Here is a 27,588-nt window from a genome sequence, read left to right as displayed (position 1 = left end):
CAGAAAAAAATTTATGTCTTTTAAATGGTACATTATGATGAACTGTGGATAACAATTGACTTAATGTGGCTCAGACTTGTAATGACAAGTCTGACATCCAGTTCCTGACATAAATGTGGTTTTATGTATCAAAAACAATCATAATTCATTTCACACCACTGTTTTCTAGCCTCTCTTGATACCTCAAATCTGTGGCATGAGGGACGCAGAACGTCTTTCATTTTGGCGCTCTTATGCCAACAGGCCAGCAAAATGCAGAGAAACAAGCCATGAAAATCACTGAAAATGAAACCGGAAACCTAAAAGAACTAATTCTTTAAATGATGACCGTTCTACTTAAACATTTCATGCTGCACAGACATTTTACTGTGGGTAAAGGGTAAATCAGGCTTCAAACAGTTGGCCAATCACAAGACAGAAAGCTGTCAGGGATAAACAAATGTACTCAGTTCCTTTGTGGATTATATTTTTAGTGAACAACGTGACTGATTTGACTAGGTATCCATTTGTCTGTGGAACTTGCCTGCTGCACGACTCTGTAGCACAGATGCTGTATGTGTGAATGACCAATGCATGCGAGCTGCAGCATGTCATGCAGAGGGATTTTGTTTGAGCAAGCCTTAGAATTAAACAAGCTGTTTCTGTTACTGTGCTTTTAAGATTGATATATGTAAATAAGCCCTGTTCTCTTTGGCTTTCCTGTATTGCACCTTATTCAAAAAGCTGGGCTGATATGCTCCTTTGAACATCTGTGGGAATGGGCAGGGCTAAACCGCCGCAGGCTAAATAGTTTGATATATGTAAATGTGTTGGTTTTCACAACATTAAATCAGCGATTTCAAAACAGGCTGTTTTGGCTGCTCAGAAATCAGCATTTCACTAAACTGCAATATAATATATGCTCGAGAAGTGATTTCAATATTCAAATGCTGACACCTGGAACAGTTCAGAGAATTTGATTCGAGTATTCTTTCACACCGCTTGTATTAGCTTCTGACTCAGTCCCATTCTCCAACCAGATAGCTGGGTGACAACAGACACAAGGCTTAACTGCTGTCTACAGTATCGGTGGGGGACCATAGTGGCCTAATTGCAGGGACTTCAGTGAGCTTGTATGTGTTTGTGTATGTTTGCGCTTAAGGCCAAGCCTTGGTAGCATATGCCACTCTGGCACGCCGTAGGGTCATTATGTCTGAGGCAGCTGAGCTGCCGAAACGAGCCATCAGAGCTCAGCAGAGCAGAGCAAGGGAGCCAGTGTGAGCTTGTTTACTCTCACACAGGCACGCCACTTGACCTGAGACGCCCTCGCGGCCCAGCCCAACCCAGCTCCCACTAGGGAGCCTCTGTTGAAACCACAGCATGCACAGCACTGATCAGGGATCAGGTTTCACCCTCTTTGCATCGATCTTGGGTTTGGACCAAAACTAATCCAGAAATAAGTGCCATGTGAAGACGATCCTGTTTTAAACAGCTATTAGGGAAGAGCTGCGATGAGCAACCGAAAATATTCTCATGACTGTCAGCGTGAGGGTTTCACAATGATGAATGATGATCAACTGCAGATGCAGTGATCGACAACGAAAGCAGAAAAACTCATTGCTGATGAGAGCCCACAGGAACATGCGCTTACTTGACCGATGTGTAATGCATTCATTGCTGTTGAATGAAGCAAGACTGAAAAAAGAATACAATATTCTCATCACTGGTGAGAACTGCAGTAACTTGGAGTGTAAAACTTGCCATTTCAGACAAAATTCTGAAGTCCTAAACTCAAAATGACTCCCATTTCATTCCCCAGCCATGTGCTCCACATTTCAGCATAATGTAACCCTAGCCTGTCACAATAAAAACTTAGAAATCAAAGGTTAACTCAACCGGTTGTGTCAGTTACTGCTCACCTCAAATGACACTACTAAAGATCATGTGATAGGGCCTCGGGGGAAAGTTCTAACATGACGGTCCTGTTTTTTGTGCTGCTTATAGAGAAACAAAAAAGGTTCGTGTATTTGATTCAGCACATTCTGAATGTTGATTAAACCCTTCCATGAAACCTGTTTCAAATGCAACATGTTCATTACAGAGAAGCACAAACGGGAAGAGATGCATTCCAAGCCCACATAAAAAAACGCTGCTGCACTTTGACGGAAACCACAACACACATCCACACACTGTTAAGATTGGGGCAAGCTGCCATAACCTGCACAAGAACGCAAGCCACATATGCAGTAAATACTAGGCTATTTCATTTAATGGGGTTAATAAGGCATACTAGAGGCCGATCTCATCTGAGCATCACTGGGAAGAAAGAAGTTTAAAAAAAGAATAAAAGAAAGACAAAAAAAAAAAAAGACAAAATGATAAAATGACAGAAAGTGCTAGCAACGAGTCAATGTGGTCTGGTAAGTAGCTTGCCTGATTCCTTGCTTTTACATAGCTTAATTACTGTAGAAACTGATTTTCCACAACTTTTTACACAAACGTGTTGTTCTTTAAAGGGACTATATGATGATAAACAAAATTTACCTCATCTTTTTGAAATAAAATAGTTTACTGTAGTATGCAAACACTGCTAAAGTATCAAAACATACCATTCATGCCCTGTTCACGCCCATACAGTCCATATGTAGAAATTAAGCCGGAAAAAAACTTTCAATATTTCATTTTGTGATGTCACAAAAACCTACACACACACACACACACACACACACACACACACACACACAGACATATATATATTATATATATGCAGTTTAGCCTGGCCCACTCACAGCAAAGTCTTAACAAATGTTTTAGCCCAGACTGCTTTTTGAACAAGGTGCAATGTAAGGCAGCCAATCAGAACAAAGGTCATTTACATCTGTCTGTCTTAAAGGTACAGTAACAAAAACAGCTTGTTTTATTTTAGGAGACTGAAAAGGTCAGAGAATGCTTACGTAAAAATGACTTACAGCTGTTTTTTGGCACATTGAAAGTGGACCTCAGGGGAAAATAAAACAAGAAAAATATAAAATATGGACCCTTTACCATGTACCATGTACAGTACATGTTACGGTACACTTCCTTGCCCACATTTCCTAAATGACATTTCCCAGCTGGAAGCTCATAATTATAGTTATTCCATAATGACTGCTGCATTAGAGCTCTCCTTTGAGCATACTGGGCCATTCAACAGTACTTTGTATGCAGCACTTTGAAAAGATTCAGGAACAGGTTTCACATGGTAAAGAAGCCATTAGCAGGCCTTTGCCCTACAAGAAGCTGTGGTGCTGTAATGTGATTTGTGCAAAGCATGTATTACATACGCTTAAGACTGGTCAATAATAGTTTAAAAAACCCAGACACTCCCTCGTGACATATCAATTTATGAAAAAAAATGACCAAGTTCAATTGCAAAAACAGGCCACTCCTCTTTACACAGAGATTTCATTAATCATTTCCGCTTTAAGCCTGTTTTGGAATAGGACCACCACAGCGACTTATAAAGAGCTCTATAAAGATAACCAAGAGCTAGCCTGCAGTTTGCAATATCATCTATTTAATAGCCAGTAGCTACAATGCCCTACTGACAATTCTTGTGTCCTCATTACACCAACAGTCCTCACTTGAGAATTAAAAAGATTTGCCTAGAAGCAAAAAGAACTGCCATTATTTGATTTTCAATATTGCTTGGATTTAGTGTTTTGTCTCGCAAGGCCAGACATGATCTTGTAATGGGAATACACATCACAGGACAATTTTGGTTCTGGATTTCACTGCAAACAATGGAGTGCCCCCTTTAACAATTTTCCGCAAATACCTCTTATCTGTGCCAGACTATAATAGATAACATAAGCAAAGCAAGCATTATGCTATTATCAGCTAATGTGACTGTTTGTCAGTTGCGATGAGATAATATTTGTTTTTACCACATGTAACATTTTCTCTGCACATGCAACATACATAAATATGCTTAACTGGAGCCTTTTTGGGGATTTTCCAGTCATGCTAACTGACGTGACATCCATGGGCTAACAACAGGATTTAGGCAATGTTATCGCCCCCTACTTTGAGCTCTGCCTTCATGTGGCATTGGACTGATTTATCCCAAAATTTCTCATGGTTGAACGTAGACATTTTTGCACAGGGTACTAGCAAGCTTGCAGTATCCCTCTCTGTTTTAGCAGTTTATTTTAAATATGAATGTGTGCTTTCCTTCAAACAAATATCACAGCACAGACATAGCTTAAAATGAAACATAAGCACACTTGAACCTGGTGTCGCTCAAATTGTTTACTTCCTATTTAGGCCGCTCAGAACCACTCTATTCCAAAGTGTGGCAGCGCTCCATTCACGGATCACAGCAAAACCCATAACAGCTGGAATCAAAAGTAGGTAACCAGTGGATTCTGAGGATTAGCCTATAAAGATCTGAGGTGCTGAAAAAGTGATGTCCTCATGGAGATCTTACACCTTCTAGCTTCTGGCTCAGAGCACGTTTTAATGTCTCCAGTGTCCATGCCTGCCTCATCATGGTGAAGGGTGGAACATGTTCCTCTTGCCCTCTTCTACCCCCACCCCCCCTAACCATCCAGTCATTAAGTGTCATTAAGGCAGTAGGGGTCATTTGGAGAGGCGCCACAGCAGAAGGCAGGATTATCAGTCCATCAGGGCCAATTTACAGTCTACAGGCCTGCTTAGATGAGGTCATAAGCAAGGCGTGCAGAGTGTGGTTAAGCCCTTTCAATGGTTCCAGCAAGTTTAGTTTAGTTAGCAGTCACAGAAAAACCTCAGGCATGATTTGCTAGCCTTGTGTCTCAATGTAGAATGCCATTAATAAACGAAGCATAATACTATACGCATGTCATATAACTGGTGGCCATTTCTATGAGCCGTATAAAGTAAACTTATCAAGTTTCTCTGGTATTAACTGTGTCACAACAGTAAATGAGAGAAATGGTCACTTGTGGTTTGCTATGGAAGTCTGATGAAACCCAAGCTTTGTCTGCAAGTGCAGTGTCTTTTGTAGTTGTCAAACACAGCACCCTGCTCTCTCTAACAGCTCCGTATATGTAAAGTGTGTTTGATATGGGAGCGCCTGGGTTCAGTTGAAAGGCACGCCTGGAATGAGTCAAATGCACTTCATCACTTCCCATAAGATAAACATCACCTAAGCAGTGGTCTTCCTATACAGCACAATGCCTGTTGAGTGTTGCGCTTTGGGCTTCCTCAGAAGTTGTGTGACATCTGTGTGGTGCTCTGCAGCTGGGGTAAAAGTGTGCATGCATGTGTGGTTGCAGAGGCATGTGGGCAAGGAGTGAGGGTATGTATGTGTGGGTGGATTGGAGCTCACATGGTGGGAGTAGGACAGTGTCCTGGGTTGACACCTGCCAACCACATGGCTGTGCAAACAAGCAACAGGTGGCGTAACCCAGGGCAGACAGTTGATAATGTTACAGCCGATAACGACACAGTGCTTTTACTAACTTGCTCTAGAATCGCTCATGCATTTTACAAATGGATAAAAGGTTTTGCATTAACAGATGACCGGCCATCTTCATATGAAATCAAACAGAAATGGAGAAAAAACTGGTCATGGTGGATGGTAAATCTCAGTGTTACATGCAATGCAAACATTCCAATCTAAAGCTGCAGACTCTCTATCCCACAGTTCAAACCTCACCAGGTACTATGAAACTATTTTACAACTTGAGTTGGGACAAGAAGGAAAAGCACAACAGTTCATGTAGAATGGAAATGTGTGCGAAATGCCATCTTGATATTATAAGCCTTGTAGCTCAGATCCACTCTTTATACATTTGTGTTTCTAAGTGACCCAGAACTGCCATTGGTGAGAACACACCTTTGCCCCACAAGGACCCACATGAACATATTATCTTCAAGTTAACAAATGCTGATATGCTGCCGTCACTGGATAGTGATAGTGATATCTACATGCACAGTGAAGTGTGATGAAAAAAACAAATGAATTCCAAGCCAACTTCTCATTAAGGTCACACAACCTTGTTTTGACATGTGTTGCGCTCCCATGGTTATGTGCCAGATATGTATTGCAATTGGGTATTTAAATGTATTGAATATGTATTATAATCACAATCACATAATGGATATGTATTATAGTCACATAGTTACATATCTTACAGTCACATGGTAATTGATAGGATATGTAAAATGGTCACATGATTATGCAGTTATTATTGATTACATTATATGTATTATCATCATATGGCCATGTATATGTGTTATGGTCACACGGTCACGTATCAAATATGTATAATGGTGATGTGGTAATTTATCAAAGATGTATTGTTGTTACATACATATGTATTAGATATGAGTTACAACCACATGGTCACATATTAAATATGTATTACAGCCACATGCTATATGGAGTATTGCAGTTGTAGGTTACGTATCATATATATGTATGTATATGTATGGTCAAATCGTTTTGTATCGAATATGACCATCAAACATGGTCATATGGCCATGTATCCAATATTATGGTCACATATTGGATATGTATTATGGTCACACAGTTGATTATCCAACATGTAATCATAATACATATCAAATATGTGACCATGTAACATACTGGACATGTATTATGGTCACGTGGTTGCACATCAGATGGTCTGGAATTGAATATGAATTATGGCCACATAGCCATGTATCCAAATATGTATTACGGTCATATGCTATATGGAATATTGCAGTAATATGGTTGTCTATTGAATATGTAGTATGGTCACATGGTTACGTATCAGATATGTTTATGCATAAGTATGGTTACATTGTTTTGTATCAAATATAATTTATGGCTACGTATCCAATATTATGGTCACACGGTTGCACATCAGATATGTATTACAGTCACATGGTATTGAATACGAATTATAGTCACATGGCCAAGTATCCAAATATGTCTTACAGTCACATGTTCACATACTGGGTATGTATTATATTCAGACAGCCATATATATATATATATATATATATATATATATATATATATATATATATAAATAAAATTGGTACATGGTCACATGATACATGGTCATGTATTGGGTAAGTATTATGCTCACACTGGATATGTAATATGGTAATATGGTCATGTATCAGATATGTATTTTGGTTATAATGTCATGAGTTGGATATGTATTACAGTCACCTGGTCCGGTATTGGATGTGTCCTATGGTCACAGTCACGTATCAAGTATGTCACATGGTGACACGTCAGATATGATTTACACGGACATGGTCACATATCAGATATATGTATGATGTCTCTGCAATTTCAAATACCTGTAAAACATATCAAACATACATTACAGTCTCAAGGTTATGCACTGGATGTGTATATCTAGGATCTCCAGTGTGATTTGAAAACATGCCGTTTTTGTGCTCTGTAAAACCAGATCTGTGTCACATGTAGGCAAAAAATCAGCTTTGCAGCAATTCAACCTAATAAGAACGTAGGTTAAGATTACCCTTGCCTCTCCCTTCTCCTCTTTTGTTCGCGTACCTCATATGACCCCAAGAGTAGCTGCAGCTGGCATAGTCCCCCCCCCCCCCCCCCCCCCCCAGCCTCCTGCCTAGCCTGTCACCTTCCAGAGCCCATAGTCTGTACATATGCACCTCTGTGACCCCCCCAGCACGGTTCTGCCCTGCACTCAGACGCTCCCCATGCTGCTTTAGAAGTAGCCAGCCCTCTTCTTGAACCGCTGCCAACGGAGGCTGGCCCTAAGCCGTCGCAGCTGAAAGTTTTACAAGCTGCCTGCTCGCGAAAAGGAAGGCACAGAGAGAGATTTGTGAAGGCAGCTTCTCTTTCTCTCTCTAACTCTGCTGCTGCTGCTGCTTCTGTTATCCTCTAGATTTTTTACCAGCATAACAGACTGTCGGCGTGGACTACTGTCAACTATAGAAGAGCTTTTTTTTCCACTTAATTTTTCAGGAGGTAGTTGAAGGGAGGGTGCTGAAAGTGTGTGTTGGCTGCAGAGGGGAGGAGCTGAGGAGTACAGTGGGGAGAGAGAAATAAATGAACAAACAACAAAAGAGAGAGAGAGAAGGGGGCCGTGACATCACACAGTGAGCTGCCCTGGACAATGCCTGAGAAAAGGATGAGTGTAGACGACTGCAGCACTTGTCAGTGAGACACTCTCTCTTTTTTTTCTCTCACCGCCTTTGCCCTAGGAGGAGGGTGAGGCACACTTTTTGGCAGAGTGACACTGGATTATTTCTGTGACTCTCCCTTCTCTTGGCAAGCCAGCTGCCTGGATTCGGAACCCCTTTTTCTCCCGGCCGCTGAGCAAGATTCATGATAGCACTGCCACCAACTATTCCCACAAGTTTGTGGCTATTATTACCCTTGATAACAACCCTAAACTGAAAAAAAAGATGGGGAATTTTTCCGCAAGCTTCTTTTCAGGATCATGGACTGGTGCATACTCATTCACCTGCTGCGTCAGATCAAAAAAACGCCATGTGTGGATCGTTTCGTAACTTTCCCTAAGTTCTGAAGAGTTTTTTTTTTTTTGGGAGGGAAAACTTTGACCCCTACAAGAGCCTGAGTCACTGCACGCGTGCTTACTACGAGAAAACGTTACCCTTAACATCTCAGCGGTGCAAAAGTTGAGGGGAAATCCGCACAGAAAAGCACAGGCAGCAGCAGGACAGCTAAAGACGCTGTGATGACTTCTGTAGAAGAGGAACGGAGAGGCATGTACTACCTGGGACGGATGCCAAATGCTGACAAAAGACTTCACCACGCTCCCTCTCTCTCTCTCTCTCTCTCTCTCTCTATCTCTGGGAGAAGCCCTGATTCTTTATTCTAAGATGTGTCTTAAATCCCCACCGTCATATCTCACATCAAGCCAGAGCCCTAGAAGAGACGCCAAAGGCTGTGTAAGTACGACTATCTGATTTTTTCCTTCTTTGTGGTTTGTTTTCGCAAAAATCGCTTGGTTCTTTTATCTCCTTTCCCTCCTCTTTCCTGCTGTCGCTCGGCCACAAAGTACTTGTGGTAGGATGTGTTGAGATGTGTTGTCGTGCTGGGTTTTGGAGGGAATCCATTCTTCCCTCTGCGCCTCAAGGCCCTGCCAGGTGACGCTGCTTTAGCGTATTCAGGCCAGGATAAGACGGATCGGAAAAGGGAAAAGTGCTCGGCCCGACAAGTCTCGCGAACAAACAAACGCGGTCCCTCTTCCCCCACAAGTTAGGATGTGCTCCAAAAGAGTGCTGGCCATATCTGTTTTCTCTTGCGCTGTGGTGACCTCATGCTCCCTCTCTCTCTCTCTATCTCTCTCGTCTTTTTGGCAGCGTGGCTGAAGTGGGCAGGGATATAGGAGGGCATGGCCGGACAGTCTGGCCGCTGCTCAGGCTCCAGCCCTCTGCGTGAGCAAGGGTAGTTCACTAGTGCCTCTTTCTCTCTGCCTTTTACTCTCGCCTTCGCCAGAGAGCGATCGAGACACAGAAACGGCCTCCGTCAACCCTCTCCTCTTCTTCCTCCTTCCTCGCCTATCCGCCTGCCGCCCCTCGGCCCAAGCCACGCTCAGGTATTTCCCCACTTTTCCTTGTGTTTTGGACACTGCCCCACACCGTTGTGCCTAATGCTCGGCCCTCCTGCTTTCCTCTCCAGCGCTCCTTTTCTTTCCCCTTTTTTCGCTCGTTCTCACTTCTCCTCATCCTTGCTGTTCCTTCTGCACACGTGTCTGCCTTTTCCCTGCCGCCATGCAAACGCATCCGCCATTACGGTCTGATTTAAAATTGCATTTAACTTTCTTTTTTATTCAGAAACGAGGCCTACTCTTCGAAAAACGTTAATCGGACATGAGAAGTTATGCCATTGCGACGCTGACAGTGATTTGATTAGATTTCGACTGTCTCTGTGTTCATGTATTCAAGGCGAAGGCTGAAGCTTTCTCTCCTGGACACAACCCACTTGGCTACAGTTGGTTTATATGGTAACTCGGTGACAGTGGTCAACAAAATGCTCCTCAAATCAATGTTTAGTTCACCATACAAGCTTTACAGGTGCGTTTTGAGTGCAATCAGTGGCGTTAAAATAAATGGCAATGTGGGATGTTAAAAACAAGTGCAAAGCAGCTTTCGACCTACTGCACAAAGTTGGCGGGATAAAGGTAAAGATAACATGGTCTCTTTTTCTTGGCGCTGAGAGCTGTAAAATTAGCCTCCGTTTTTGGGCTGATATTTAACTGGGCCTCTAGGTCTGAGTGTGTAAAGAGAGGCATTAGCTCTGTATGAAACACCCAGCTTCAGCCTAGTGGGAAAACTACAGTACTGACCACGGTAATCACAAAAGGGGGGTGTGGAGGGGGGGTGCATTCGACAGAAAGAAAGAAAATAATAAAGAAGCATCTGATTTATTCCAGGGAAAACACATCTCAGACTTGCCACTCTGTCCGTTATAAAGATTAGCGTTCCTAAACAGTAGCTCGTTTTCAATCTCGTCATATAAAAATACATTCTGTAATTCGAGGCGCACAGAAAATGTAAAACGCTGCTTTTGATTTCGAAATATGTCACAAACAGGCATATCCCTTCATTTCTAAAAGCACTTTCAAGCTAAAGCTGTTAGATTAATACTTTAGGCCAGTCGTCAAATGGATCTGAATATTGTTTTGTTGTATGACTATACTGTACTGTTCATAAAGCTAATACCTACATTGTCTTCTTCATAACTTTGAAAAGGGTCCGTTTCAGATTATACTAATGCTATGACTATATGCCAAGATACAATCAAAAGGCTCAGAATAAAATGGGCGTATAATGTCCAAAAAAAAAAAAAACCCAGAAAGAAATGGAGATGCAGAGAGTAGGAGAGATGAAGGGCGGGGTGACAGGCAGAAAATGAGAATACTTTCTCCTCCCCTCTTTTGCTATCCTCAGATGAACTCGCCATGTTACTTGATGATATTTTCTTTCTGGCCCGCCATCTCTACTTCCTGCTATTTTTGTGTTCCCTCCCCCCACTCGCTCTCTCTCTCTCTCTCTCACTCTCTCTCTCTCTCTCACTCTCTGACTAGTATCGGTGTGCTAACCAGGAACAAAGTCACACTTCCTTTATCAGGAAACATATGTCAGCCATTGAATATTATTGTAAGACTGGACTTATATTAATAACATGACATTATGGACAAAAGAACTTTTTCAACAGCATCCTAGACCTTCTCTGTGTAATAATAACAACATTTTTTAGCTCTCTGTCATGTTTCCAGCTATAATGTTCAAACTGACCAGTAGATTCAAGATATATGCTTCAGTACCAGAGGGCTATCCATTTCACTGAAGAACCACAACACTGCTGATAGTGTTTAGAAAGCAAGTCCATGGTCAAGGCACCACGTGAAGCCTCAATCTGCTTAGAGAGATCAGACTAACATTGAGACAGAACTTTGAGTGTGAGTTCTGCCTGCGTGCTGAACATGTCGCACCGTTTTTATGACAGTAAAAGGAGAAGCCAGTGTCGATAGCTGCTTTTATTCACCATGCCGCTATCAGAGTGATAAGAGGCAAATGCAGAGGGACCTCTGAGAACACAGGACAGAGTCAAACCAGGTCGACAGCAGACAGACTTCCTGTTTTGGGACGCTATTTTTGTACGCAGGGCGTTTTCCCCCCTGGTCGTGCCGAATGACAGAATGGCTCGAAACTTTAGCCCGAGAGATTTGCGCCACCAACTGACTATTGTCACATTGTAATATTGACAAAACCTCAGAAGGAAGTAGTAGATTCCGACCTGGATATCAACAGCTGCGAAGATGAGAAATTAAAGAAAAGGATACTTTTGAATAGCAAGCGTTCAAGCTGTTTGCTGATCAGTTTCAGCAGGTCACAGTGAACTCTAAGGAGGTAGGTTAACGCTTTTATTCAAATTCAAAAACTGAGTAGTGTATATTTACTGTGTTTGCTTTGCCACAGCAAAGTTCAGCATTGTTTATTTAGCAACCCAACTTCTGTTCCAGGATAATCCAAGTCTCTGTCCAGTTCCTCGGCTCTTCTCACTCGTGCAGCTATTTCGAAGGGAGAGGCACTGGATTTGTTTATGGCATCTGAGCATGAATGGTAAAGTTCGACTATTGTCAGGGACACAACAAAAGTCATAAATCTGTTGATCTCGACGGCAGGTCTTTATTTTGCTTCTCTTGCGCACTGATAAGAAAGAATTAATAAACATTTTAGCACGCTTAAGAACCCTCAAGTCTCTTACAGTGCGGCTGTAAAAGCCCACTCGAAAATAATTGCTTATCTCACATTGTTTCCCTAATCAAGGTCATTTGAAATGTTTTTATAAATCCAAAGCTGTGAAACTGGGAACAATACTGAAAGAACCCACTTTAGCAGTTACTACATTGTAGTTGGTGCAGGAAAAACGCTGCCAAGTGATAGAATTTCACTGCCAAGTTACTATGTTTCGCTTTTTCCACTGGCATAACTTAGCAGATCAAAATATGAAGTGTTTCATTCCAAAATTCTCTACATCCATTTCTAACAATTCTGGATATATCAAGTTTTTGGAAAAGAACAACGGCTGTTCTAATAGTAGAGTTAGTGTTTGTGTGGCAAGGCATATTGTGCCTCTGCACATGGTCTCTCACAAGCCAAGAAGACTGAGGCTCATGTTGACATAGGCATTACTGCGTTCAATAGCCCATGGGCTTCAGAGAGACACGGACCATATACAATGATACAACAACAAATAATTCATTTGAGATGCAAAAGGAAATGAAAATAAGGGTTACATCTCAAGAGGCCACAGAGATTGTGAAACAAGCTTTCTTGAGCGAAAATCCTTTAGCTTTGGGAAAATAACTGCATGATACTACTTGAGATGACACGAAAATACTGTAGTATCATTAATCCTAAAAATAACATTTGCACTACCTCTCTAAGCGCTTTGCACTTCCAAAGTTACACACATATATGCATCTGCCCTAAGACTGCTCAAATATCCCTCCTTAGACATAAGTGACTTTCCAAGACACCATAAACTCCTCTGGGCTGGTCTTGCCTCAACTTTCAAACCAGTCGCCAGCTTAGCATCTTACCCATTTACAACCCTGATACCATTCACCATCTAATTGAGTCAACGTCTCAATTAAGAGGCTTCTACTCCTTCACCACCACCACCCCCCCACACACAACTACCATGCTGTTCCTTCCATCCTATCCACTAGAAGCTGCCTTTAGCTCGGCCAACTGCCATGCCAAAACATTTCAATCACTGTCGCCATTAATTAGGCCAAAGAAGAATCCTGAATGTTAATGAGCTACCGTGGTGCTTTTCACTGTCGTTGGTTCACATGCTAATTTATGCAAAACGACAGGGCAACTGCTCCACCCCCTCCCCTTTGCATGGCCGTGGATTGTTTGGCCTGCCCCCGTGACCCTCGTCTGCCAGCCTCTCAGGCACAGCTTCATGCCAGAGCCTGGCATTGTCCACCAGCCTCAGCTGCCACTGTTGACGCATGGTTAATACAATGAGATCGGGGTTTTTCTTTAAATCATTATGATCGTTTACGTGATCAAACGTATCAGTCATTTCAGTCCTAGACGTGTTGCAAAATGACAGATGTGTACTTCGGCTCATTTCACTTCAGCTGAAACTTTCATTTCACTTACAATGGCAAATATGTTGTCACTGTGGTTTGTGAATGATTAACGGCCATAAGATGGAGTCTACAGTATAACTATCACTGCCTCATGTTTTTTCCTTGAGTCACTAAACTAGATTGCATAAAAGCATTAAACTGGATTGCGGGGGGGGGTTGTAAGTTCTCTCCTATCACAGATGTTTTTATATGCAAGAGCCAAACTCTGTTACCTAAAATGGCAGAAGGACGGCCATTTTGTTTGGGTTCTTTCCCTCCCTATTCATCCGTTGCTAACTGTCGATATGAGCCACTTCGTGGAAGCTAAAGGGCTGGGACAGCTGAGGAAACCAGGTTTAAATTCAGCTATTTACCTCTGCCTGTTAAACAGCAAGCTTCCACAGGCTTCTATGGGCTGCAAAGAGCCAGGTTTTTGCAGAAAATGGGCACTATTTCCTGGCGCACATTACCCGTAATACGTGCCAACCACACTGAATGCCAGTAAGTTATGCGTAAGGCTCACACAAATTAGCACACTTTCCGTTGTGATTGTATTGTGACTGCCGATTATTTTGCCTTAAAAAGAAAAACACATACAAAAGAGACCCAGGCTTGATAAACACTTCCATCTCCTTGCTCCGCCCCTTCAATGCAGCGTGTGAATTTAGATGAATGTCATGAACTGACTGCTGACCGGCCACAAGTCTGCAACAAGATCACAGCTTGAAGCAGGTCTTGAGTGAGCTTTCACCCAGGAGTGCCTGTTTTGAAACTACACCAGGTTTATAAAGCCAAGCCAAAAGAGCAGAGAGGAAATTGCTCCCTCAAGGTAATTCACTGTAAAACTGCTCCCAGATTTCCTCCCTTGACACTTTAGAGAAGTGTCACTGAGAAGTGAGGATGCAGACGTGACGTGCCATTAAGCCGGAGATTACTATGTGCGCCTTCTCTCTTTAACTCTTTGAAAATCACTTGTTTTCCCTTTTGTCTTGTTCCTCTGTGTATTTAACCCATTTTTAGCAGTTATAACGCATCTATTGTTGTATTATTAAGAAAGATGTATTATTATTACACTTGTTCTCTATGTATATTTATGTTTTGCACTGTACCTTCATTGTTTGTACACCACTGAACACAATGCCCTTTACATCTATCCTTTCTTTTCCTTCATCCAGAATCTTAAGGTGAAAACAGAGCCTTGGAGCTTTAGCTACTGTCCTTAAGGCTGAGGTAGTAGATTGAATAGTTGTGGGGTATTAGTCCTCCCTCTGAGATAACTATACAATCTACTGTCTTTCCTAAGGAGACAGTCTGATCTACGGCCTGCTCTTGGACGGGTGGACACCATGCCGACCCAGCTTGGACGCAAACTTATACCTGGGGCTTTGATTTCAAAAGAAATAAAAGGAATTAAATGTGCTGAAGCTTTGTTTGTACCAAGTATCCGGAGCTCTGTCCATCTGGAAATGTGTTCCCACGAGGTGAGGTAGTAGGTTGTATAGTTTGTGGGAGGAACGACATCCTATTGCGGTGATAACTATACAGTCTATTGCCTTCCTTGCGAGACACAACAACACAACAACTGAAAAGAGAAAGCGCAAGAGCTTCAGTGATTACCCAGGCATCCAAGAACCACGAATGACAGGTACCATGATTTTAATGGACGATTTATGGGTGACTTGATAAAAATTCAAACACGTGCTGTTATTTTTTTCAGCACTGTCTTTTATATTCAAAATAAATATGTAATACAATAAGCTTTGCTGTGATTGTGTCTATTCCTGCTAGAGAAATTTGTCATTTGAAATGTTTTGCTTTTTCAGATGACAGAGGTTTTTGTAATGAGGAATGATTGTAAGCCCAATAGGCTTTTCAAAAGGATGAAAAGAAACACATCATTTTAACCCAGTTGTTATTATAATGTAATTACTATTCTATTATCTATTACTTTTTTACTTCCCTTCTGCTTTCCACAGCCATTAAATTAACCTAAGATCACAGAAACTGTTAAGAAATTAAAAAGTATATATACACACATACATTCATAGCATTGTGTCTTTGACATTGGCTCCACATACATCTGTGACTAAGTGACAGGTTAAGAAAGAAATCTCTGATCACACAATGGTCTCTCAGCTGCTAAACAATGTCGGGCCGTGGCCTGGAGTCAGCACGGTATTCGGAGACGTCCTGCTGGCAGAAGACTGAACTGCAGCCCCTCGTCAAAATTAATGAACTGCTAAAGAAAACTAATGACTAATGATTGCTTTAAAAAAATGCATCACCAACACAAAGGTTAGCACAAGGAAAGCTGACGAAAACATGAACAACAACAACAAAAAAAAGAAAACATTATACAAGTTGGTTTAAAAATTGCAAAAAAGGGCCAATAGTGTAAAAATACTGTCCGTTGGTTAAGACCGTGAAGGCTTCATATTCTTCATTTCTTTTTTTTAAGCAATAATCATTGTTGTGCAACTACTGAACTCTTAGTCAGAAATCAGTCTCACTGGCAGTCTTGTTTTCTATAGTAAAAAATACTTTTGCCTGGAAAGATGGCAAGAGCAGACTAAATAATACACATGTTCACCACACTTTGTGCCAAAAGACTCAGAGCTAGTCCTGGGGTGACTGTACTGGAGCTCTGTTTAAGACTTGATACAAGAATCCTTTCTTTTTCTTAACCAATTACAACAGAGGTGTCAAACTCAGGTCCTGTCAGGTCACAGCTCTGCAGAGACAGCATTTTCCCTCTTCTAACAACGGCTGTGTTAACATGCAAAGATTTTTGCCAGTCCAATTGAATACATTCCAATAACAGATTAAGATTGAGGTGTTTATATAGACACTCTATTCAATAATCTGATGAAAACTTCATTTACATGCTCACTACAAACAATCCGATCCAAAATGCGGCGCATGCATGGGGTAGCGCTTAGAGTAAACGTTACCATGACAGCGAACATCACGTGAGGTCCAATCAGAGTGATATGAGTTTTAATTGGCACACTTGTGTTTTATTGGCTTTAAAATGATGTCAGACTCAGAAAAATGTACCTTGCATGTCCTTATTAAAGACGGCCGAGAGGAAGACGTCGTGTTCTGAGACACAGAAGCTGGACATCCGCCCCACTGCTGGCTTTTAAAGATCAGAGCTTAAACTTCATCTCCTCTGCTGACCAGCTTCTGCTCTGCCCTTTTGAACATTCTGAACTTTCAATACAACGCAACGCGCATGCACAGAGCGCACTTAAACATTGCGATAGGGAATTGTAGCACGGCATGTGCTACCCCGGGCTCAAGGAGGACACTGGAAGCAGGGTTCAAGGTTACAGCAACCATGTTTTTACTTTCACACAAAATAAACACATCCAAACAACCATAACCAACGCTACCCACTTTTCAATGGCTTCTACTGAGATTTCAGTCCTTTCTCAGTGGAGCTTTTCAGCTCTTTGTCTTCTTGTTGCTGCTGCTCATCCCTCTCTCGCTCAGTTCCCTCTCCACTCTTTTTAAAGGCGCTCACGCTGCCAGGCAGATAAGACTCAGCTGGCTCTCATTAAGGGCAGCGTGAGCACCAGAACCGAGAGGGAACGAGAGCTCCCTCCCCATTACCGCCCCCAGCTGGCAGCTCAGCCGCCTGGGTCAAACATAGCGGATCCACTGTGTAACGGGGGGCGGGGCCCAGGCGGCACCAACGTCAGCCTCCTCCTCCCGCTGTCACTCCCGTGACTCGCATCTTTCTATACCACTGTCTTTGATCTTGTTGTTTTTCGTACCAGTGTTTTCTGTGATGCTGTTTGTGTTTCTGTCTGTATTATTCTGTGTATTGTTCTGGTCACTCTGCTGTTCTCTTTCATGACAGACTCTTCTCCACAGCTTCTTACATGCCTCTTTTATCTTGGGGATCCTAAACGCATAAACTATGGGGTTAACTGCTGAATTAGCATGAGAGAGGAGGACACCTATGTCAATGGCAACAGAGGGCACCTCAATATTATGACCATAGTAACGCACACTGTGCATGAGGAACAGAGGGAGCCAACAGACAGCAAAGAGAACCAAGACCAGGGCCAGTGAAGCAGCCAGTCTGAGTTCTTTTTGGTAGTATGTGCTGGACTCGGCAGCTGCACCGATATTTGCTCTTAACTGCCTTCTAGTGGTCAGGAAGATGTAACAATACAAGCCTGTCATTATAGCCAATGGAGGAAGTAAAGAGCTGAAGAATATGAAGTTTACTAGATAGGAAGTGGAAATAACAGTTAAGAAGCTGCATTCAAAACTGGTGGTGTTTTCATTGGCAGGACCATCCACAGCATTATAATTGTGCCATCCAAACATGGGGATAAAACCCCATACAACAGCAGTGAACCAGCAGAGTGCAACCAAGATCCAAGAGCGTTTTTTAGTGACTGTAGACTTATACCTGGAGAAGAAAATAAATAAATAAAAATAGGTAATTTCACAAATGACTTTGTTCTGATTCTTAAAAAAGATAAAGGAAGCTTTATGACTGTTAGGAAAACCATGCTGCTGAAAGAGTGAATCCAAATAAGAAATAATTCAACTCACGTCAGAGGGATGCGCACACGAAGACAACGGTCTATTGCAATTGCCAGGAGTAAGACGACAGAGGTCATTTGCAGCATTAGCAGAACACAGCACATGAAAAGGCATCCATGAAAGGAGGTCTTCATATGGTTTTCTACCAACACAGCCAGTGGGATGGCAACAGACCCCACCAAGAAATCAGCCACTGCGAGGGAAGCAATGAAGCAGAAGGTGGGCTGCCTGAGAGCTCCACATGTCCACACTGCCCAGATCACCAGCACATTGCCCAGACAACAAGCTACAGCAATGAGTACATCAAGAAGTATATACTCCCAGCTAGCACTACTAGCCATGGAAAAGAGAAGGAGGTTGAGAGAAGTAATGGTGGTGATGGTTTGCAAGAAGCCAGCTGTGACCAGGCTTCCCTGAGAACTCTGGTAAGAACTATCAAGAAATGAGTGAGAGAACCTTCATGCACAGAAAGTATCTGCACTAAACACAATTAGAAGAGGAAGTGGGCTGTTCACATGCAAAGGGCAATATGAACCCACATAACATGAGAATGTCACATCATAAGAATAACATTCAAGAAAATGCTTTAAGTCATACCTTTCATTTTAAACCCTAAAATTGTAAAAAAAAAAAAACACGCAATTCGTTAAAAACGTAAAAAAACATGCAATTGTTTAAACGGCATTATTGAGTTTAGCTAGTCTTGGAAATTACCTGATGAACACAGGAAGTGTCCGCTTACAGCTAAAAGATGTGAAAACCGCAAGCTGCCAACTTTTGCCCTGGCTGCCTGCCAGTCAACAGACCAGTTATTTTTGGTGACTTGTTGGGCTACAGGTATATGTAGGCCAGTGAAATCACTTTCGTAATTTTGTTTCAGGGGTGGCCTGCCTTTTTTGTTTGATCTGCTGGACTTTGTTTATTGGAAGTGTAGTGAGGGTAGTGTTTTTGTAATTTTCTTTCCCTTTTTTTATTAGTTTAGTTTTTTTTATTTTCATTAGGCTCTTTTGTTTGTTATTTTGAAGTTATGCTTCCTTTATTTTTTGGTTTCCTTGCTTCAGTTGCATGCTGAAAATAACTTTGATGACTGGATGAAAGTGCAAAGCACGGAATAAACTGTCAATTCGTATTTGATGTGTTTATTATTATTATTTATTAATTCAAATTTTTTTTCTTTGTCCTGGTCTGGCATCTGAGCGGGCAGTCTTGCTTCCTCTCTGTGCCTCTTACCCCTAGAAGATGTAAAACCAGGTACTAACACCTAGTCCAGCATGCGTTATGTTACCAGGATCTCTTTCTGCTGTTTCTGTTAAATAACTATTTTTCTTTTGATTGAAACTCCAAGTGGATGAATGCATACAATTTAGGCCTGGGCAATACCTAAAAATAATTAGCAGATTTTCTAGTTAAAAATCTTAAGTATGGAATATACTGCCCCAAAAGCATTTTCCATTGTTACAACAGGGTTCTCTAAAATATAGACCACCATTGAGACTTTAGCTGTATACAAAATACTGCAAATTTTACTCATGCCGGTTTTAACAAGCCCTCATCCACTTGGACCCATCATTTGCCCTTGGGGAATCCCCAGTGCCATCTTAAGAGCTGTTTCATTCTTTCATTAGTGGAAGTGAAGGGTGTGAGATGAGCTGTCAGAAAGGCAAGGGATCGAGTGAACACCAGTGTTAACATCAGCAGCAGAACTTGCCCAGAAATCATTCATTCACTTCCTTCTTCTTCCAAGGGGGACAGTTGTGGGCTGGAGGTTAGGGAACCAGTTTTGTGACTGGAAGGTTGCTGGTTCGATCCCCTCGCCTGACAGTCCATGACTGAACCTAACCCCCCAATTGCTCCCTAGGCATCGCGGATAGGGCTGCCCACTGCTCTGGGCAAGTGTGCTCACTGCCCCCTAGTGTGTGTGTTCACTAGAGTGCATGTATGTTGGTGTTTCACTGCATGGATGGGTTAAATGTGGAGGTCTAAATCCAGTGTGCAAAACACAGTTGGCTGAATTCTAATTCTATTCTACTGTGACCTGACGCATTTGCTTCTTAAGACCCCAAAATAATGGCAGACAAAGCCTGAAGAATCCAAACCCACGTCCCAAACCAGAGAACTAGCCATATGCCTGGAGAGTCAAAGTCTATTATTGCACACAGGTACCAGACACCTAGGCCAGCCCAGAAAACAATGGACTGATGCAGTTTTATAGCTGGACTGATGCTAAGAATAGGCCCAGCCTATACATGACAAGCGACAGGTGCGGCAGACATACCCATGTAGGGATGATCAAAATTAGGCAGAACAGAATGTTCTAAATACAATCACAGTACAGACACACACAGTACAGAACACAATGACATAACACTAAACACGTTACACAGCAGTACGTTTACTCAAAGCTATAGCAATAAATTACTTTAAAATGCTCAACATTTCAAAACCATAACATTTGATTTACTTGGCCTCAGGTTACAAACTACTCCATGACTGCTGATACAACTCCATCACTTTGCTCTGTTAGCTGTATTGGTAGCATGCTAAAGGCTACACAGCTAACAAGAACAAAAAGAAAGGCCACAGTTCTACACCAAGTTTACAGCCAGACTAAAACAATTACTTACATTATGTACACTGTGCTCAAACATTGTGCATTTCAAAGTTTGCATGGCTAGCAGCCTTTTAGCCCACTGAGGGTAACTTGCTGAGGGTGAGCGAGTTTTGTTTAAATAATGCGCTCCTCACTGTCCCCTCCTCTCCTTCTGCATCGAGAGGCCACTTGTGTAATGTATGAGCGACGCACATCCAAGTGGGGAGTCGAAGTGGATGAAGGTAAGCTATAAAGAGAAACAGGGCTTTACTCTATCATAGCCTAATGGCTTTTAGGGGCCCAGTGTTATTTTCAACAAGAATATTAAATTCAGTTTTACTTTTAGTCATTTACTGAAAATTGTCGTTGGTCCAAAGTCACATTTGAGTCTTTTTTGCTTATGTTTTAGTCAAGATTTAGTCAGTGGAACTCAGTGTTAGTCTAATTTTAATAGTCATAGTTTTCTCAGTTTCGTGATAGTGTGTAGGATTTTGCTGAAGGACATTTCTCGTGACTGTAAAAAGAAGTAAGCAAACCTTAAACTATGTGTTCAGTCATCTAGGCTGAGAATGTGTTACTGACTTACTGCAATTCTTTCATATATCCTATAAAAACGAACACCTTAGAGTCACTGTATCCAAAGCCAGAGCCGTCACTATGGCACGTGATACTATGTTTGCCTAATGTAATCAATCAACATATATAATTTATATTTACCCCGGCAGACCCTGCAGGATGGTGTGTCTTCAGGTGTCCTTTCTGTTTTCTCTGTCCACCATGAATCCACATGTAACTCAACTCTCAGTGGGAACGATACACTCCTTCTTTCACTTTGAACATAAGACAAAATGTGTCCACAGATCGTCTCTCCTCTTTCTTCCCACCTGACAGGCCTCTGGCTCATCACTCGAGAGGCCAGCTTACAGTTTTGTTTGACTTTTTAAGCTAGCTAGATTTACGATTAGGCTCTGACAAGGTTAGCTAACTCACACTAGTTATACTGGAAGCTGGCATTTGTACAGTCATGCATGCGCAGAGCTGACCAAAAAAAAAAAAAAACATCATCCAATTTTCCAAATTGTCCAATGAGAATGACGCATGAAGACAGAATTTATACTTGCACGTTTATGCATGTAAAAAGAAAGTCAGTACTTTAAGATGGCTAATGTAATCTCCAGCTATTTCGTCTCCTCTTTACTGGTCAGGGCATAACGAGCAGAGATTTTGTCATGATTAGAGGTTAGAGACAACTTAGCTGATCTAGGGTAATATAGCCAGTTTATCTTGGTTGTTTCACTGCAGCAGGTCACACTGAAGTAGGCAGAAATTTGAAAGCAAGCCAGCATTTCTTTTCAGTTCCATTCACTCAAGCTAAACTGAACATAATGAGCAGTGAGATAAAGACAGCACCACAGTGTGAAGCAAATAGAACTATCAGGCAGCATATTTACTTTCTCTTTCTCTCAAACAGAAAAAATGGCTTGAAGTTATATGAACCCCGATTTCCCAAAATATTTACAAGCTATTGTCACCCATGCCTAATCCAGTTGTAACTTTCCTGCCCCCCCTTGTAAGAGTACAGTTCCTTTGGTGTTCTAAAGGCTAGCTAGCCATTGATATCTGTTGTTAAAGGAACAGTATGGCGACAAAGACAATTTACACAGCCTTTCTACGAAGCCCAAACATAGCCAACCAGATACCTTCGGTATCCAGAGGCTGTTTCTTTAGTTTTGCACTGGAGCCAAGAGGTTAATATAGCTAACAAGTAATGGACATCTTGGTCACCCAAATTCTTGTCTGTAAATATATGCCCACAGATATTTGAGACCCATGTCTGGGGGAGCAAACCATCTCAGTCAACTTTATGGTACGTATGAAACCTATTTTTTTGCCACTGGGCACAGCAACAAATGCACTGACTGTTTTTTCCAATTCCCTCTCACAAATCATGCATGCATTCACTGAAGAGAAATCAATGCCCAGTAAGACTGGAACTGCAGAAAGCAGAAAAATTCAGCAAGCAAGCAAAATTTATTTATATAGCGCTTTTTACAACTGGTGTTGTAAACAAAACAATCAGTATTACAGAGAGAAGAGAAAAGAAGAAAGAAAATCCGGGTCCGAGCCCCCATGAGCAAGCCAGCGGCGACGGTGGCAAGGAAAAACTCCCTAAAAGAGGAAGAAACCTTGAGAGGAACCAAGACTCAGAAGGGGAACCCATCCTCCTCTGGTCGACACCGGATAGCAAACATTATTAGTATGATTATATGAGTATAATATTATAGTAAAGTGGGAAAAGAAAAGATCTGAGGGTGAGGATTGCACAGCGCTGTAAAGCAAGAAGTTCAGTGGTGGTCAAACTGGTCCAGAAGGCTGGTGAGCAGCGGCACCAATCAAGGCAGAAGGGGCAACAGCATCAGACGCACAGGATGGGCAGCTGATCAGCTCGGCAGAGAAAGGAAAGAAAAACTCAGAGTCAGTTCTGTAAAGAGTGGCTGACCACAGATTACAGTAAAACAGAGCAGTGTAGACTCCAGCAGGTCTAGACCTGACAGGGAAGACTAATCACCAAATGCTTGACTGTACAAATAAGTTTTTAGCCTAGACTTAAAGATTGAGGCTGTGTCTGATTCCCGAACATTCAGGAAATGTTAATTTAAGGATTATGTGAACCTTTCGGCCGTACGGCCTTTCGGTAACTTTTTTGCTTTCCGTAGCTCCAGTGTTGTTTGGCATAGATTTCTGATCAGGGAATGCATGATCCCGAGGGCTTGATTTGTGAAGGTGAACATGAATTTGAGGGGGTACTGAACTGGATACAACACCTAACCTCCTTCATGCACGCTGTGGGCCTTGGTAGTTGTTATGAGCGCACAAGTCAACCAAGTCCTTTCAGAGCTTTGGAAAGTCGCTATCTGCTAGCAGAGTGGAGACTGTGCTACTAGCTGGGCCCTTGATTGTGGCATAATTTAAACTTGGTGACTGCAGTGCTTTCGATATTACAAAGCATGGCATGAAAACACAACACATCAGAATGTAGGTGGCCCCCTAGTGTCAGTCTCTACACATAGTACATATTTTTGACAAGTCAATAATGCCCCCCCATCCCCCAACCCCAAATGTCATCCATTCCAGAAATGATAACAGGCCTATGTGTCTAATGCACACTGTAATGTAATGAGGTTTATTAACCTCACTACCTTATTCAGTTATTCACAGTAAGCCCTTGCATAAAAAGGAAGAATTAAGCCTTCATTAAAAAATACTTTTATAAAAGTATTATTACAATATTATTACAAAAATAATGAAGTAATCAATTTTAACAGTTATGCCACAAACTCCTCTGTGCTCACTACTGCATTGGAAACCATATGATCACAGTCAAACCAAAAGGTGAAAAATACTTAATTGATTGCACGTACTATACTTCAGTATTATTTTGGAAGATGCTTTACCGAGGTATTTCTGAAACTAAATAAGTGAACTCTTTTTCCTCCTAACATTTACATCCAGACCATCAGTCATTTCTTCACAAAACTTCACAGTTTTTATATTACTTTTCTGGAGCTCTTTACATGTGCACATATATACATACACACACACACACACACACACACACACACACACACACACACACAGACAAACACCTACTAAGCCACTTATGCTTCTGGGTCACTGGGGAGCTAGAGCCCATCCCAGCAGTCATTGGGTGGAAGGCAGGATACACCCTGGACAGGTCACGAGTTCATCGCAGGGAAGACAGACAGACATACACATTCACACCTAGGAGCAATTTAGCATGACCAATTAGCCTGACTGCATGTCTTTGGACTGTGTGAGGAAACCGGAGAACCCGGAAACCCACGCAGACACAGAGAGAACATAAAAACTCCACATAGAAAGGACCCTGGTCGCCCAGGAATATGTGCTATACAGTGACACAGAAATTTGAAACCATACAATAAGAAAATGGCAATAAAAAGTTTAAATCATGTAGAAATAACTTAGAGGATAAAGAGAAAATGTCAATAAAATTGGAGTCCATTGTAATTTCAAATACAGTGGGGAGAACAAGTATTTGATACACTGCTGATTTTTCAGGTTTTCCCACTTGCAAAGCATGTAGAAGACTGTAATTTTTATCATAGGTACTCTTCAACTGTGAGTGATGGAATCTAAAACAAAAATCCAGAAAAATACATTGTATGATTTTTAAATAATTAATTTCCATTTTATTGTGTGAAATAAGTATTTGATACACCAGAAAAAGAAACTTAATATTTGGTACAGAAACCTTTGTTTACAGAGATGAGACGTTTCCTGTAGTTCTTGACAAGGTTTACACACACTGCAGCAGGGATTTTGGCCCACTCCTCCATACAGATCTCCTCCAGAGCCTTCAGGTTTCATGGCTGTCGCTGGGCCACACAGACTTTAAGCTCCCTCCAAAGATTTTCTATTGGATTCAGGTCTGGAGACTGGCTAGGCCACTCCAGGACCTTAAGATGTTTCCTACGGAGCCACTCTTTAGTTGCCCTGGCTGTGTGTTTTGGGTCGTTATCATGCTGGAAGACCCAGCCACGACCCATCTTCAGTGCTCTTACTGAGGGAAGGAGGTTGTTGGCCAAAATCTCACGATACATGGCCCCATCCATCCTTCCCACAATACGGTGCAGTCGTCCTGTCCCCTTTGCAGAAAAGCATCCCCAAAGAATGATGTTTCCACCGCCATGCTTCACGGTTGGGATGGTGTTCTTGGGGTTGTACTCATCATTCTTCTTCCTCCAAACATGACGAGTGGAGTTTAAACCAAAAAGTTCTATTTTTGTCTCATCAGACCACATGACCTTCTCCCATTCCTCCTCTGGATCATTCAGATGGTCATTTGCAAACTTAGACGGGCTTTGACATGCGTTGGCTTGAGGAAGGGCACCTTGCGTGCACTGCAGGATTTTAATCCTTGACGGCGTAGAGTGTTACTGATTGTTTTCTTTGAGACTGTGGTCCCAGCTCTATTCAGGTCATTGACCAGGTCCTGCCGTGTAGTTCTGGGCTCATTCCTCACCTTCCTCAAGATCATTGATGCTCCACGAGGTGAGATCTTGCATGGCGCCCCAGACCGAGGGAGATTTTCTGTTATTTTGCATTTCTTCCATTTTCTAATAATTGCACCAACAGTTGTTGCCTTCTCACCAAGCTGCTTGCCTATTGTCCTGTAGCCCATCCCAGCCTTGTGCAGGTCTACAATTTTATCCCTGATGTCCTTACACAGCTCTCTGGTCTTGGGCATTGTGGAGATGCTGGAGTCTGACTGATTGAGTGTGTGGACAGGTGTCTTTTATACAGGTAACGAGTTCAAACAGGTGCAGTTAATACAGGTAATGAGTGGAGAACAGGAGGGCTCCTTAAAGAAGAAGTAACATGTCTGTGAGAGCCAAAATTCTTACTGGTTGATAGATGATCAAATACTTATTTCACACAATAAAATGGAAATTAATTATTTAAAAATCATACAATGTATTTTTCTGGATTTTTGTTTTAGATTCCATCACTCACAGTTGAAGAGTACCTATGATAAAAATTACAGTCTTCTACATGCTTTGCAAGTGGGAAAACCTGAAAAATCAGCAGTGTATCAAATACTTGTTCTCCCCACTGTAGTAACTCAATTAACTCTAAGCTCTAAGATCATGTGTACAAACACTCACAGACCAAGATAAAACTTGGGAACTGGGAACACTGGAGGTGTTTAACAGGACCCTCTGTGGGGGTCAGAGGCAGTCACAATCAAGACATTTTAGCTGACGATTGACTATCATACAAATACTTGCGATTAATGATTTAATTATCTTTTCTTGTTCATTGTTTGCAGAAAACACAAGCCAAAAAATGTGGCCATATTGGCCAATTTGACAACACTATCAGCTGTGCTTACTTAAAGGCTAACATTAGTTTTAATGCTGAATCAATACTACACACACACACACACACACAATTGTTTAATTTTATTGTTGTTTGTTGTTTTCAAGGCCCATGATGTTATTTACATTTTTTGTCTCTACTCCAGGCACCTAATTCACATTTTGCTTGTTGTAGCATAATAGCAATCTAACGACTGCAGAAAAAATGACAGTCAACTTTAATAACTGTCACCACATCAAATAACTGCAATCATCTCAAATAACTGTGATTTTATAATAATAATGGCCTTAGCATGCGGTCACTGGAAAGAAATCCCAAATGCTCTAAAACAGCTTTTTAAAATATGCAAAAATATACAATCATCACAAGAATTACAATCTAGGCAATGCTTCTAACTGCTGGTCTAACACAGTTAGAGAACCAACCTAAAGTAACAGAGTAGGGTATAAGAAAAGATACGACAGACAAGACCAGCTGTGGTTGGTTATTTCTTCTGGGTTTGACAGTAACATTATAGATAAACAATTTTTGGCACGAAGTATTAAAAAAAATCCAGATTTTTTAGATGCTTTTTTATGAATCAGAACTGTATAAAGGCTTGCATTAAGTAATGCAGCTGCAGTACCTTTGGGTAATAAACAATTCTGCTCCCCATATGAATTTTGTGACAGCAAACATGTGCATTCATGAGACTCTGCTGGTTCCACGCCAGCCCTCCAGTTTGCTTTTTTGGTAATGAGTGTTAAAAGCTCCCCCTTGTGGCTAACATACAGTCCCTGACAGAAGTCTTGTCGCATAAGGACATAGTAACTTAAAATGGTATATAACTTTATTTGTAATCAATCGAACAACAAATGGTTCACTTTAATGGCAAGGGCTTTCACATTAATGACTGGGTGCAAAATG

At 41.7% G+C, this 27,588-nt stretch overlaps 1 protein-coding gene and 1 long non-coding RNA gene across 2 annotated transcripts; one reads left to right on the top strand and one right to left on the bottom strand.

Annotated features, from left to right (window-relative positions):
* Nucleotides 1–10,820: 10,820 nt before the first annotated feature.
* On the top strand, nucleotides 10,821–15,364 carry LOC108441592. Its single transcript, XR_005129697.1, has 2 exons — nucleotides 10,821–12,081; nucleotides 14,783–15,364. It is a non-coding gene; the product is annotated as an uncharacterized LOC108441592 (long non-coding RNA).
* A 1,584-nt stretch (nucleotides 15,365–16,948) lies between these two features.
* Nucleotides 16,949–18,719, bottom strand: LOC108441593 (adenosine receptor A1-like). Its single transcript, XM_017721208.2, has 2 exons — nucleotides 18,180–18,719; nucleotides 16,949–18,033 (listed from the first exon to the last, which is right to left on the bottom strand). Exons 1-2 carry the CDS (start codon nucleotides 18,509–18,511, stop codon nucleotides 17,328–17,330), a joined length of 1,038 nt encoding a protein of 345 aa, XP_017576697.1. The 5' UTR covers nucleotides 18,512–18,719; the 3' UTR covers nucleotides 16,949–17,327.
* Nucleotides 18,720–27,588: the final 8,869 nt, after the last annotated feature.

Source organism: Pygocentrus nattereri, chromosome 26, assembly GCF_015220715.1.
Source record: "Pygocentrus nattereri isolate fPygNat1 chromosome 26, fPygNat1.pri, whole genome shotgun sequence".
In the NCBI taxonomy this organism is placed as follows: Eukaryota; Metazoa; Chordata; class Actinopteri; order Characiformes; family Serrasalmidae; genus Pygocentrus; species Pygocentrus nattereri.
The sequence above is the reverse complement of the archived record's forward strand: the minus strand, read 5'-3'. Positions and strand labels throughout refer to the sequence as shown.

What these genes read in the sequence shown, in the direction of transcription:
- LOC108441593 (XM_017721208.2), bottom strand. Translation starts at nt 18,511, where the DNA reads ATGGCTAGTAGTGCTAGCTGGGAGTATATACTTCTTGATGTACTCATT. An exon ending in CGTGTGCGCATCCCTCTGAC is followed by an intron (nt 18,034 to 18,179) that starts GTGAGTTGAATT and finishes TTTCTTCTCCAG; the next exon opens with GTATAAGTCTACAGTCACTA.